Below are 13,665 nucleotides of genomic sequence, written 5' to 3' on the forward strand. Positions count from 1 at the left end.
CATCTCTACTAAAGATTAGAGAACAGTGGTCCTTGCTTATAATAGTGTGCAGCACACTCCTGTAAAATCAAGTTTAATTGTCCTCGCTTTACAACAGTCTCTTGGAAGCAAGTCCATGAGATTCAAGCATGCATAACAGAATTTAACAACATTTCTTAGAATTCAAACTATATAATTAAATTGAGACCTGGGAAGACCTCCGACAACAAGTTAGAACGTGTCATCTATTGCAATGAATCATCCCTAAATATCATGCTCGAGTGCTTAGGACACCCTCAACTAGTTTCTTTTGCTACGTCTCAAAGAGTCAACATCGAATTAAATTGCATTAGTAGTCATCCGAAATAATCAACTAACATATGCACAGAAGCCCACCACATATTGCACCTTTTTCACATATGAATATATAATGCTTATCGTGTCATGCTCAAAACTGCTAACAAAACACTCTTAAGAGGTCCTCCTCAAGTTACTAAAAGATTTTCAGAGCAATGCACAAGTCTCAGAGTTTAAAAACTCTACCTGTCCCTATTCCATATGAAACATCTAGTTTTTTCAGTTTTGCTCTCAACATTTGCATATTGACCATGAGTAAACCAAAAACCTCTTGAAGGTCTCCAATTTGCAAATTGGGAGTTAGATAAACAATGAATAACACTTAGGAAGCGAATGTCTACAAATAGAATCCTAGCACATCTTTTGCATTAGAAAGCATCCAAGTTGGACGATGAAGAAACCATGTACGACCTACAACATATCAACTTGTTTGATTGCACTAGCAGTAAAAGGCAAGATAAACAAACTTGCAACTAGAGCCAGTTGCAGGAAAACAATGTTAGAAACCATCATAATCAAAGTATAACAAAAGGATATAATTGAATACAGAGACCATCATAATCAAAGTGGATAAGATAGGACTGAAACACTACCCTGCAAATCCACATGGAGACATATGCTGTTTAAATAGTTGTAAGCCTTTAAAACAAAAACAGAAAAACAATAACAACAATGGTAAATATTCATTAAGATCACGTTTGGCAAATTCATTGGCAAGCGCAACAAAGAGCAACTGTAACTTCCTCATGATGCGAAATCACTTTAACACAAAGTATAAATTGGTTTAACAAGTACCAATCTCCAACTTCATCAATCATCTAGAGAAATTGAGTTTAGCTCCATGGTTGTAGTTGGTAACTCTGCATTAAATTCACGATGAAAATGAGAATTAATGTATCCATCGAAGTATAAAAGGGTACAAAATTCCACAACCATATTTTTTCACCTGACTCTAAGATTTCGAGTTCTTCCAAGTCCTCCTCAATCGAACGTGAAAGTGGCGTAGATCGTAACCAATCTTGAGCACATATAAGAGCCTCCACCATGCTTGGGGTCAAAGAGCTACGAAACACATCAAGCACACGACCTCCTGTGCTAAATGCGGCCTCTGATGCTACAGTTGAGACGGGCGGCCAATATGTCTCGAGCAATGGAAGAAAGGATAGGATATATTGAAGAATTTACTTTCCACCAACTTAAGATATTAAAGTTTGGGTTATAACATTCACATCCTTCCTTCCAAATATTGTTGTCCAGTTTGGCTAAGATACTTTGCAGCCATAAAATAAGCACCAACCACTGGAGACTTTGACATGCTTATCGTCCTAGTGCTCTTTAGCCTCAAGTTGCTTTGAGGGCATACACCAGTGCGATATTGCTCGCACAATAACGTCATAGATGTTTTTACTTTATCTCGTAAAGTTTCCGCCTCCTTGCTTTCATAAACATTATTAATCATCCACTTCACATATTCCCACTTATGTCACGGGTTAAGTATGCAAGCAATGAACAAAGTAAGATTGATGTTGTTCACATTGCCAAAATATTTATTGAATTTGGTTTTCATTCTCTTAGCCATTTCCTGCACACTTTGATCCTCATTCTCACAATATGCATCAATGATTCCATGAATCCCATACACATCCTTCGCCATATCATTACTAGTGACATAAGAAAAACCCGAAACTTTTTAAGTCGTATCAAAGAACAATTTTAGGAAAGGAAGAAAGTGATGGGCATACTCCCAATCATCACTAGTGGGCAACCCTTTTCGCCTTGGAAAGCTCTTCAATATATTTGCTATCTTGAAATTCCAACAAGCTAAAAGCTGTTTGAAACTTCAAAGCTGCTTCCAACATCATGTATGTCGAGTTCCAATGAGTCTCCACATCCAAACATACAAGACTCTTAGACTCGATATCAATACAACTCTTAAACCGTCTCAACCTCGCAGGAGAAGACCTCACATAACGCATAGCCTAACGTATTCTAACAATTGAATCATTTACATCTTTCAACCACTCTCTCACAATCAAACTCAATATATGAGCACAACACCTTACGTGGAGTAACTCACCTCTCAATACTAGAGGATTCCGAGAGTTAAGTCTTTTTTTCAAATATTGAATTCCTAAGTCATTTGAGCTTGCATTATCCATAGTAATAGAAAAAACGCTTTGAATCCCCCAATCAGTCAAGCATTTCTCAACTGCTTTTCCTATTATCTTAGCAGCATGACCCGGAATTTGACAAAAATTCAATATTTTCTTGTGCAACTTCCAATCGGCATCAACAAAATGAGCAGTAAGACATATATAGCTCAAATTTTGACAAGAAGTCCATGTGTCGGTCGTAAGACACACTCTTGGAGATGTCTCCGAGAAATATTTCTTCAATTTACTTCTTTCCCCCATGTATAACTTGTAACAATCATGCCTCAATGTGTTCTGACACGGGATTAGAAACTTTGGCTGGATTCTATTCACGAATAGCCGAAATCCCTCATTTTCTACGAACTTAAAAGGCAATTCACCAATAATAAACATTTTTGCTAGGTCTTTTCGACTAGCATCTTGATCAAATTTTCATGGACCCGATGAACTACCGACCCCAAGAAGTTGATCCAAGGCACTTTTTTGCCTTTTCTCAACGTTTGCATATGCGTATTCCTTACATCTACCTAAATAATGATGCATCGAACTAGTCCCATGATTACTAGCACGACGAATTTGGGCCCCACAATATAAACATTCAGCCTTATCTTGATCAGGAATCCGTTTAAAGTGTTCCCACACTACAGATCTTGTCCTTCTTTCTGTGACACTAGTAGAACTCGTTTCGGACATCTTGTAATCCTTCTATTTATGACACTTAGAACCTGCAAATTATTGCTACAATTAGCATGCAAGGTAGAGAAGGCCTAACCAGCTCCTTAAGTTGTAATAAAGTTAGCAACCAGAAACAAAAAATCCCCAATCAAACAACTATCTAGCCATTCAAATAGCAACAGTTCAAGACAAAAAAGAAAAAACAGCAGCAGTTAGCAACCGCTTAAACAATCAGTCCACACTCTCTATTACCGAAAGATTAGCCAAGTAACAGCAAGGCAAAGAAACGTAATGCAACAGCACTAACGGCCACCCATTTGAGTAAAGAACATCCCAACACAAACCCATGCCGACCTGACATATCATTTGCAAACAAAAATCTTGGCCTAACAAAAAGATCAGTTCTTGCTTCATAAAACACTAGAGTAGTGTAACATTTAGTCTCTTATGCATCTCACATTGTGGTAAATTTCAATAGAAAAGGTAGGTGTCCGGAACTTGTAAGTGGAAACACTAGAGCAGTGTAACATTTAGTCTCTTCATGGTTGGGCTCTGAAGATCAAATTACCATTCCCGCAGCATAGCAATCCAAAATGACCACTCAAAAGCTTCATTATGAAGTATTTATTTGGACAATGAGTGACAGTGATAGCATATAAAATGCAATACAAAGATGCAAAAACATACCAGAAAGTGTTACCCACGATGAAACCAATGTGAAAATTACTGGCTTTTGTAAATCTATAGGCTTCACTTATACTGAGGAAAGGAAGCTTTGGTACTACAGCCGTCAATAGCCATTTCATTTACAATATTCAGATATGGTCTTATGCATCTCATATTGTGATCTTGGTTATGAAGAAGCGATTCCAGAAGCTAGCTCCAACAGGAAAAAGCGTACCTCAATAGTCTTGATCGTTTGGTGGCTTGGAATGCACAGAGAGAGCGAGAGTGCGAAAATGGTAGCGAGCTTCAATGGCAAAAAGATCAGCTCTTGCTTCATAAAACTAAAAATCTTGGTTATGAAGAAGCGATTCCAGAAGCTAGCTTCAACAGGAAAAAGCGTACCTCAACCGGTGGCTTGGAATGCACAAAGAGAGAGAGAAAGAGAGAAAATGGCTGCGAGTCTCGCGATAGAGGATTGACGCGAACATGTTCCGCAAGGGGATCAACCCTCACACCAGGGCTCAACAGCTCGAAGATCTTAACCAGTAATTTACTTGTTTTTCTCTCATACGCTGTGCTTCGCTTCGCTCCACTTTTCTAGAGAGGGGGTGAGCGGGAGACAATCTAGGGTTTTTTTACGTCACGGGCCGGCTGTCAAAAAAGCCCGACCCGGACCGGCCTGGCCTAAAACAGGGATAATATATGAAATTTAGAGCTCTTACCCAACCCAGAAGAGGCCCACCCTGAAGAAGTCCTAAATTTTCGAGCCGGGCCAAGTCGGGCAGGTCCGGTCTAGGTTGGGCCGGGCTTTATTGACAGCCCTACATGAATCACATACGTGTAATGTGCATTCTCTCTTGTTACATCTCACAAGTAAAATTGAAGTCTTCGAATAAAGCGATTGAACTAAACGTTTAGACGATACGTATGCGAAAGAAAAAAATCTCCTTATATTGTCAAAAATTATACAAAAATTTTTAAAAATGAATCGCACTTCGCACAAACTGAGATTTGCGAACTCGAGACCCATATCGTGTGTTGAATTTATGTCTCAAGCGTAACAAATTTACTTTCCTATTTGATTGATTTCGAATGAGGAGCTCCCGGCAGCACAAATTGAGAATAAAGAATGTCACTAAAAGACAAAACAGGAGGCACGCTTTATTTTATTATATCTATTTCGGTGGGCCCAGGTCAATTTGTTGACTCCTCACCAGTGAAGGACTTCCTTTCTTGGACGAACAAAAGAGACGTGTGAGGGCCACGGAAGTTAGATAAAAGGGAAGCAAAACAAAGGGTTTTTGCCGCACATAAGACGAAGGGTTAATACCGCAAAAAACTTTAAATTAATATATTTATGATAAATTTATCTCAAATTAATTTTTTGATCATAAAAAACTTCAAATTAGTACATCTGTGATAAATTTACCCCAAACTAATTTTTTGACCACTAAAAATCTCAAACTTGTATACTTGTGACAAATTTACCCTCCATTAGTTTCCGTTAAAAATTAATATAAAAAAAACACAAATGGTACATTTGTGACAAATGGAAAGTAAAACTCAAAATTGGTACATCCGTAAACTGTCGCGTGTTATTTAACAAAGTAATTTAACGGTAAAAATTAACGGAAACTAACGTAGGGTAAATTTGTCATAAGTGTACCAGTTTGGGGTTTCTTATTATCAAAAAATTAGTTTGGGGTAAATTTATCATAGATGTACCAGTTTGGGGTTTTTAGTGATATTAACCCTAAAAAGAAAAGAAATTGAGGGTTTCATTCCTTTAGCGAAGACCAAAGCCGTACAAAGCAAGACGTTCAGAGACACTCATATTCAAGCCGCACGAAGGAGGCAAAATGTACAAAGACGCTCTTGAACGTGCGCGTGTTTTGCTTTGGGTTTGAACACGCGGTGATTTGTGCAGCGAGTTTATTTCGTCCAATTGAATTGTTTATTCGTAAAGACTTTAGGTTTGGGTTTAAATCTAGGGTTGTGTTCGTTTTCGGAAAAATATTTTTCCGAAAAATATTTTTCGCGTTTTCCGGTGTTCGGGGGCGGAAAATGTTTTCCGTGGGAAAACATTTTCCTTCCCCACCCCCAAATCCTTCATTGTTTTGAGGAAAATGATTTCCTCTTTTCACAAAGAGGAAATCATTTTCCCCCAAAGTGAAGGTAAAATTGCCCATGGGAGGGAAAATGTTTTCCGTGGGAGAGGAAGTTGATCGCCGGTCATCGCCGCCGCCGGCCCCCAGCCTCCGCCAGCCCCCGGCCGCCGCCGATCGTCGCCGCCGGCCCTCGGTCACCCTCGCCGCCACCGGCCACGTGTCGCCCGCCGCCGTTGTCGACGCCGCCGCCGCCGCGGCTGGTCGGCCGCCGGTCACCCCCCGCTGCGGCCGCCGCCCGCGCCGCCGCCGCCGCCGCCACCGCGCTGCGGTCGCCGCCGCCCGCCTTCGCCGGCCGCCGCCGCCGCCGTCGCCCGCGCCGCCCGCCGCCACCGGTCGCCGCCGGCACTGGGCTGATCGCCGCGCCCGGCGAAAAAATATTTTCCGAAAATTTTTCATATTGATCGTCGAACACCGGAAAATTATGTTCCGGAAAAACATTTTCCAAGAAAATGACTTCCGGGAAAATATTTTCCAAAAGGAGAATATTTTCTGCCAAACGAACGGAGCCTAGGTGTGGGAAACACTTGAGCGTTTGAGCAATTTGTAACTTTGACTCTCGATTATAGTAGATTATTTGTTGCTGGCTTTTTCCGTGGATATAGGTACCGACATTCGGACCGAACCACGTAAATCTCTAATGTCATTTGTCGTTTCTTATTTATTTATCTGGCATTTTCGCATTGGCTTAATTTGCAAGATTCTGTTGTTTTCCCGTTATATTCCAACATCGTGGTTCCCGATCTCGGGACCGACACCACGATTTGTGAACCATAATTTCAATCTCGAATTCGAGTTCGACATTGTATCAAATCTTAATCGAATTAAAAAAAAAATGTATTCATTTTTTTGTAGTAAATTTTTTAGATAATTACACAAATGGTCTCTGTATTTTAGCCCAATACACAATATAATCCTTAAAGTTTAAATTTATTCAATACGATTTCTAAACTTTAATCTAATGTGCAATATCAGTCGTAAACTGTCAATTTGTTCAATCTGGTCCCCGCACTTGTGGATGGCTTTACAAAACAAATCCATGTCTCCTTAGCCTCTCAAGCGGAATTTGTAGCTCTCTTGGAAACCCTAAAGTTCTTAGTCCCTCGAAGACACTATCCCCTTGAGTTAGAGTCAGACAATCTGACTTTGGTTAAAGCTATGGAAAACTCAGACCTTATTCCATGGGATGCACGTGCAATTATCTCCCAATGCCTTGATCTGTCCTCTAGCTTCTCACAGTTACGTATCACCCATTGCCATCGTGAAGCCAACTCCATAGCGGACTGGGCCGCAAAAGCTCAGCGCCATAAAACTCTGCCGAGGGACTGGATTTCTTCCCCTCCCCAAATCTTGTTGGATTTACTTTGTAAGGAAGCCCAATTTATGGGCTCTGCGTTTTCAAATTAAATAAAAGTTAAATCAGTTTACGACCCAAAAAAAAAAAATCTGGTCCCCGAATTTTTTGTAAATGTTCAAACTAGTCCATAGACAATATGAAGATAACTAATGTCGTATTTCAATTAATTTAAGTTCAGGGATAACCAAAAGTTCAGGGACCACATCGAACAAATTAAAGATTCAGAGAGAACATTGCACGTTTAGTTAAAGTTCAGGGATTACATTGAACAAATTAAAAACTCGGGAACCACACGTTACATATTCGGCCAAATTTCAGGAACTATTTGCGTTATTTTTCCTAAATTTTGGAGTGAATTTAGTCGGCGGAGGACTCTTTGAATTCCCACCTAGGCTTGCAAGTTTCAACGGTAATGAACGAATCAAATGAGGAAGGAAATTTGGAAGGCCATTAAAAATAAAAATAAAAAGAGGCCATAAAATGCCCCAATTCCACCCATCGAATTGCTCTCCCTTCTCTCTCTCTTCTCCTTCTTCTTGTTCGATGATCATCGATGGACGCCGTCCCTGCACCGCCGCCCGCGGCCGAACCCACGCCGCCTCTCTCTCCGCCCGTCTCCACCATCGGCGCCCTCGATTCCTCCGTCCCCGGCCGCGCGAGCCCGCCTGCCGGAACTCCCTCCCCGCCGTCCTCGAAGCCCGTCGGTGAGAAGACCAAGATCAAGAAAAGGAAGAAACTTAAGGGCGTCTCTCCGTATGTAGCAGCTGCGGCGTCTTCGTCGGCGTCGTCTTCAGCTCGTCCTCCTCCCCCGCGCCCTGCCGAGAGGGGCGCTCGCGTTCTGTGCCGACGCCGGGGCCCTCGGGTACTGCTCGGCGCGGCGCAGTCCGCGGGGGACAACGTGGAGGCAATGGCGCTTCCTCTTGGAATGTCTTTTGCTGCTGTCGTTGCTCAGGTTCGATAAAGCTATGATCTTTTTTGTCGAAGTTACAAAAGAATGTGGAATTTAGTCTTATTTTGTGCTATGGGGTCTTGATTGATGTGATGATTTTCGATGTATGGTGTTATTTTCGGTGTCCTGGAGAATGAATTGTTGGATTTTCTGTTGATATTAAGACGGTCTAATAGTTGCAGCTGATATCCTGCCCGCAATTCTTCGTGTATGTAGTTCATTGGGGAAGACATTGGGAAATATCGTTTATTGTTTTACTTCTGAACTGCCATTAGTTCTTTTCTAAGAGAAACTGTCTCTTCTGGAGATCATTTCCAATATCAAACTTGGTAAAGTCCATTGCTTTTGCACTTTTGGTGCATTCAACACAAGTATATATTATCAAGTTGAGTTTGCTTGATGGAGTTATAAGCAAGAATGCAGAATTATATGTCTCCATCATCCTTAAAGTTGCGAACTTTCACAAGATATAAGCTTTTTAATGCTTTTCTCGTAACATAGAAAATTTAATGTGGCCTTGCCTTAGTCAACTGAATTAAATGCATGATAGAATACATAGACTTACCCTTGATCGAGCAATCATACGTTATGATTGGAGGGGTTTAATATATTCGTCTGAATTAATATGCGGAAAGTTTTAAGGATATGATGTTCCCTTGTTGGTATAATTCTTGGTCTGCTGACCTTTCTACTTTATGGTACCATTACTGTAGGTTCTGGAAAGGGAATATACGACACGAGAAAAGATGTCTGTCGATCATCTCTCACAGGTATTCTTCTTCTTTCCCTCGTAATTTGTGTCCACGGGTTTGCTTGTTTTGCTTTGCGTTTGATTGTTTGTCATGGACAGCCATGCATTCGTTGATTATCGTTAATCTGAGTTGAAGCCCACTTTACCATGGGTAGATGTTACTTGCTTTTGCTATCAGGTGCGATAATGCCGGAACAAGTCTTTTAAATGTTTCAAGTCTAGTATGATATGCATTTGATGTACTCTTTTTTGCAAATTACATTGATTGAAGTATAATAATACGGATGATTCATCAAATATTCTGGGAAAAAAGTCGCAATACTCATTGATTCCATTCACCAAATCACCTGGAAACATGCATCACTGTTTCTTTGCTCCGCATATGTGCCTTGTACTCCAACACTTTTAGTAGACATTAGAAAGATCATTATACTAGCTGGTTGATCTGTAAGAGTTGTGTCATTTGCAGATTTGTACTTCTGCTGTCAGAGAATCATTATCCAATGTAAGCAAGACTTTATGCTGCTGTCTCGTCAGTTGGATCTGGCTCACAAGTTGAGTTTCCTCGTTTAGTTCTGGCCAATCCCACATGATTCCATGTTACTGAAGTTCGTGCATTCTGTTTTATTGATGTGGGAACAGGGATTTGGCAACAAATTTACCCGTTTTGCTAGCAACTTTGAGATGTCTTTCGGGAGCACATTACGGACTCTTAGGTTGATTAGTGAATCCTCGTCACAAGAGGAAGTGTATCAGTTGGACCAGCAAGATGTTACAATTTCAACATCCAATGTGAGTCCATGGGGGTCTATGGACAAAGGAAGTTGTTCGAGCTCTTTGAAAGAGTGCAGAGAAGAACCAGTTTTGCGCCATTCTGATGGTCCAGATCATCTAAACATGTCAGAGGAGGCACAACAACATATTCTAAGAGATAATATAAATTGCCAGATTAGCCAACAAAGAGAGGAAAATCAACTTGCTTGTATTTCTCGTAGCAGATCTGGACCTGTTATCAGCCAGCCCATAAGAAGCACCTTCGAGAAATCCGTTGTGGAACAGACTCGATCTAATGACCTCAAGGAATTTGAACTTGGTCTTGCTGTGAAAAAGATGAAGCTAAAAGAAGCGCAGCTCTCTCTCACTTATGATGCGAATCATCTGGGGAGATCAAAGTTGGCTATGGGCATATCAAAGGCGTCCTTCAAGGCAGAAAAGTTCAAGAATGAATTAGAAGACGCGAGACATTTGGAGCTACTTAAAAAGTGCATAGATTGTCTTGTTGCTGGTTTGATTATAATGTCACTTTCCCTCTTATATGGAGCTTATGTTTTTTCCTACCAACGAGTCGCTGAAGCTACAGAATCCTGCTCACCTTCAAACCAGGCAAGAGCTTTTTCTTCTGTTTATTGATTGTATCTCGTGCTTGAATTGATAGCATACACATCTTGGAGTGATGATTCAGACCATAGGGGAAGTTCATTGAGGCAATGGATACTGTAACCTTGTATGTTAGTGATTTGGCTGGACACTTCTTAGCTTGAGATGAGTAACTGTATCGTATGTCTAAATGAACCTTAAAAGTGATTTCCAAGTCCAAAATCGTCGCACTCTTTGGTTCAACAATCTGTATTTAATTAAATTGTAGCGATTTTGAATGTTTTGTATTTATTTTTGGTCCAACAGTTTCTAACAAGGTGTTAGAAATTTGTGGATAAAATATAGGGAGTTCACGTGGTTATTGGTGAAATATGTAGGATGTGTCATTGCGCTTCATCTGAAACTGAGAGGGTTAATGTAAAATATTTAGAGGTCTAAAAGTCATTTGTCTTTTTCTGTAGCTAATATGACTGTCAGGAAGGACATAGGAGTTTCATTCTTCTATTGCTTTGGTTATTCCTCAAAATTCTGCAATTTTTGAATGGTGATTTTAAGAATTTTAGGGACTATCGTGTCCTCTAAAGGCTTCCTGATGATGTCCACTTCTCTCTCCTCAGCAATCCAGGTCATGGTGGATCCCGGAGCCTGTGGTTTCTTTTAGTTCGGGAATTCAAATGCTCAGATGTCAGGTCCAAGTTCTGAGCCGGATGCTGTTCGGTGTCCTGATGATCCTCATAATCGCTTATTTGCTCCTTCAGCGCTCCGCAACTTCAAACCAAACGATGCCGGTCACTTTCCTGCTTTTGCTGTTAGGAGTGGCTTGTGGATTCGCAGGAAAGCTCTGTGTCGACACTTTGGGAGGCAGCGGATTTCATTGGCTCATCTTCTGGGAGACGCTTTGCTTCCTGCATTTCTTGTCGAATATATGGACGCGAGGATTGTTTGTCATTCTCCATGGGCCCGTTTCCATGTCCCAAGGGATGAGGAGCAATGCGGTGATGGTTCCATACTGGATTCGGCGGGTTTCATTCTATGCTGCTGTTTTAATCTTTCTACCTTTGTTATGTGGTCTTATTCCGTTTGCAAGTCCGGTCGAATGGAAGGATCATTTCTCGCAGCTCATCGTGGACCGTTTGTCTCATAATAGCGATAGTGACTGGAGCTAGCAGAAGCAGTTGGAGGGTGTAGAGAAGTTCAAGTAGGGTAATCATATTTATTATAGGGCTCATTGGGGTTTTTTTTGGAACTTTCTGTAATGGGCAGTGTTGTAGTTTATTTAGGAGGGGACAGAAAGTCCTTAAAGGAAAACTGGGACTGTTGAGGGTTGTATCATAGGATAAAAGCTTAGAGAGCTTATGTCTTGGTCTGTATTATTACAATGACGAGTGTAATCCTTTCAACTGTGTGTAGTGCAATCTCTTCTTGTTCTTTTAGAGATTTGATTTGCGATTTCCTTTTCTCTCACATCGTCTATTTGGTGAATAAAGTAAAAAATGATGAGAATTCAGTGACGTGAATCATCTCATGAGTGCGGCTGGTGTGCTGCGTAGCAAACTGGAAATAGAGATGGTGGATTTACATTGAGAAGTAACCAGAACTTCCCATAATCTTGCTTTCAGTCTAGAGTCTAAACATCGCAGCAAATGCACTCTTCAGATGAGGAGATTGGAGGTTTTGTTCAGAATTACGCACAAGCATTGGCTGAAAAGATCCTTGCGTAAACAACCAGAACATACGTAATCAAACTACTCGATTGCCCCTTGCGGAGCAGAGTCTACATTAATTTTATGTATTTTAATCTAGGGAAAATTACCAAAAAAGTCCTAAACCTATTGCAATTGTGCAAAATTCAGTCATAAACTTTTTTTTGTCAATTCAGTTCTAAATCTTTTGCAATCATGCCAATTCAATCCATCCGGCCATTTTTGGCCGGCCAGCGCTGACGTGGTCGCCGGCCCGCTGACGTTGCAATATTTTAATATATTTTTATTTTTTCCAAATTTTTATTGTATTTTTTTCCTTTCTCTTTTTTTTTTTCTTTCCGGCCAAGGGGAGGCTCGCCCTTGCCGGCACTGGCAAGGGCAAGCCTCGCCCAGCCATGACGAGTCGCCCTCGCCGCCGCTGGGTGAGCTCGACCTCGCCCAGATCTAGCGAGGTCGAGCCTCGCCATGGCTGTACGACGGTGAGGGCGGAGCTCACCCAGCCATGGCGAGCTCCACCCTCACCGCCGCTGGGCGAGCTCAACCTCGCCCAGATCTGGCGAGGTCGAGGCTCGCTATGGCTGTGCGACGGCGAGGCTTGCCCTCGTGGGCACTTGCGAGGGCAGAGCTCGAAAATTTTTTTTATTTTTTTCCTCTCTTTTTTTTTTTTCTTGCCTTTCCTTCTTCCCCCGGTGGCCCGATCGGCCAGGGGCTAGGACCGGCTCGCCGGCCACTAGGGAGGCTCGCCGTCGCCGGGCGAGGCGAGGGCCGAGCTCGACCTCGCCCACAGCCATGGCGAAGCTCGACCTCGCCAGATTTGGGCGAGGTCGAGCTCGCCCAACCATGGCGAGCTCCGCCCTCGTTGGCCCTCGCTGGAGCTGAGCGATGCTCGCCCTTGCCAGTGCTAGCAAGGGCAAGCCTCCCCAGTGGCCGGTGAGGTGACCTTGCTAGCGAGCCTCCCCCTGGCCAATCCGACCAGGGGGAAGAAGGAAAGGAAAAAAATAAAAATATATATTAAAATATTGCCACATCAGCCAACGTCCATGTTAGCACCGACCGGCGCCAGCCGGTGTCCATGTCAGCGTCGACAGGCCAAAAGTGATCGGATAGACTGAATTGGCACAATTGCAAAAATTTTAGGACTTAATTGGCACAATTGCAATAGGTTTAAGACTTTTTTGGTAATTTTCCCTTGAATCTAAATAGCCACGCCACGCCACGCCGGCATGAAGAAACTTTTACATGAGTGGTGGCTAACACTTGCAATTTTATTGAATGAGCTGTAGTTCCTTAGATAGCGACAATTATGTTTTTGCAGATGAACATGTAACATGAGACAAGAATGGAGATGGAATGATCACAAAATCATTTGTTAAGTAATACAAAATCTTCTTTTCCACTTCCATCACTTGTCGAGTTCGACAAAGGAAAGCTTTTTGTCTCAATAGTTGAACAATATCAGCCGACTTCCAAAAGCAACTTAAAACTTTGTGAGAACACCCAAATGCATGTGTCATGTCACATTTCTCTGCAATA

The 13,665-nt window shown here is 41.8% G+C and overlaps 1 protein-coding gene and 1 long non-coding RNA gene across 2 annotated transcripts; one reads left to right on the forward strand and one right to left on the reverse strand.

Moving 5' to 3' along the window:
- Positions 1–1,115: 1,115 nt before the first annotated feature.
- On the reverse strand, positions 1,116–4,229 carry LOC130138452 (uncharacterized). The gene is made up of 2 exons (XR_008816856.1): positions 4,066–4,229; positions 1,116–3,214 (listed from the first exon to the last, which is right to left on the reverse strand). It is a non-coding gene; the product is annotated as an uncharacterized LOC130138452 (long non-coding RNA).
- Positions 4,230–7,859: 3,630 nt separating this feature from the next.
- On the forward strand, positions 7,860–11,864 carry LOC115683052 (protein CPR-5). Its single transcript, XM_030607456.2, has 5 exons — positions 7,860–8,304; positions 9,015–9,071; positions 9,522–9,557; positions 9,695–10,435; positions 11,047–11,864. Exons 1-5 carry the CDS (start codon positions 7,906–7,908, stop codon positions 11,593–11,595), a joined length of 1,782 nt encoding a protein of 593 aa, XP_030463316.1. The 5' UTR covers positions 7,860–7,905; the 3' UTR covers positions 11,596–11,864.
- The last annotated feature ends 1,801 nt before the right edge of the window (positions 11,865–13,665 follow it).

Source organism: Syzygium oleosum, unplaced genomic scaffold (genome assembly GCF_021117445.2).
Source record: "Syzygium oleosum isolate NSW1041296 unplaced genomic scaffold, Sole_v2.1 Sole_v2.06, whole genome shotgun sequence".
In the NCBI taxonomy this organism is placed as follows: domain Eukaryota; kingdom Viridiplantae; phylum Streptophyta; class Magnoliopsida; order Myrtales; family Myrtaceae; genus Syzygium; species Syzygium oleosum.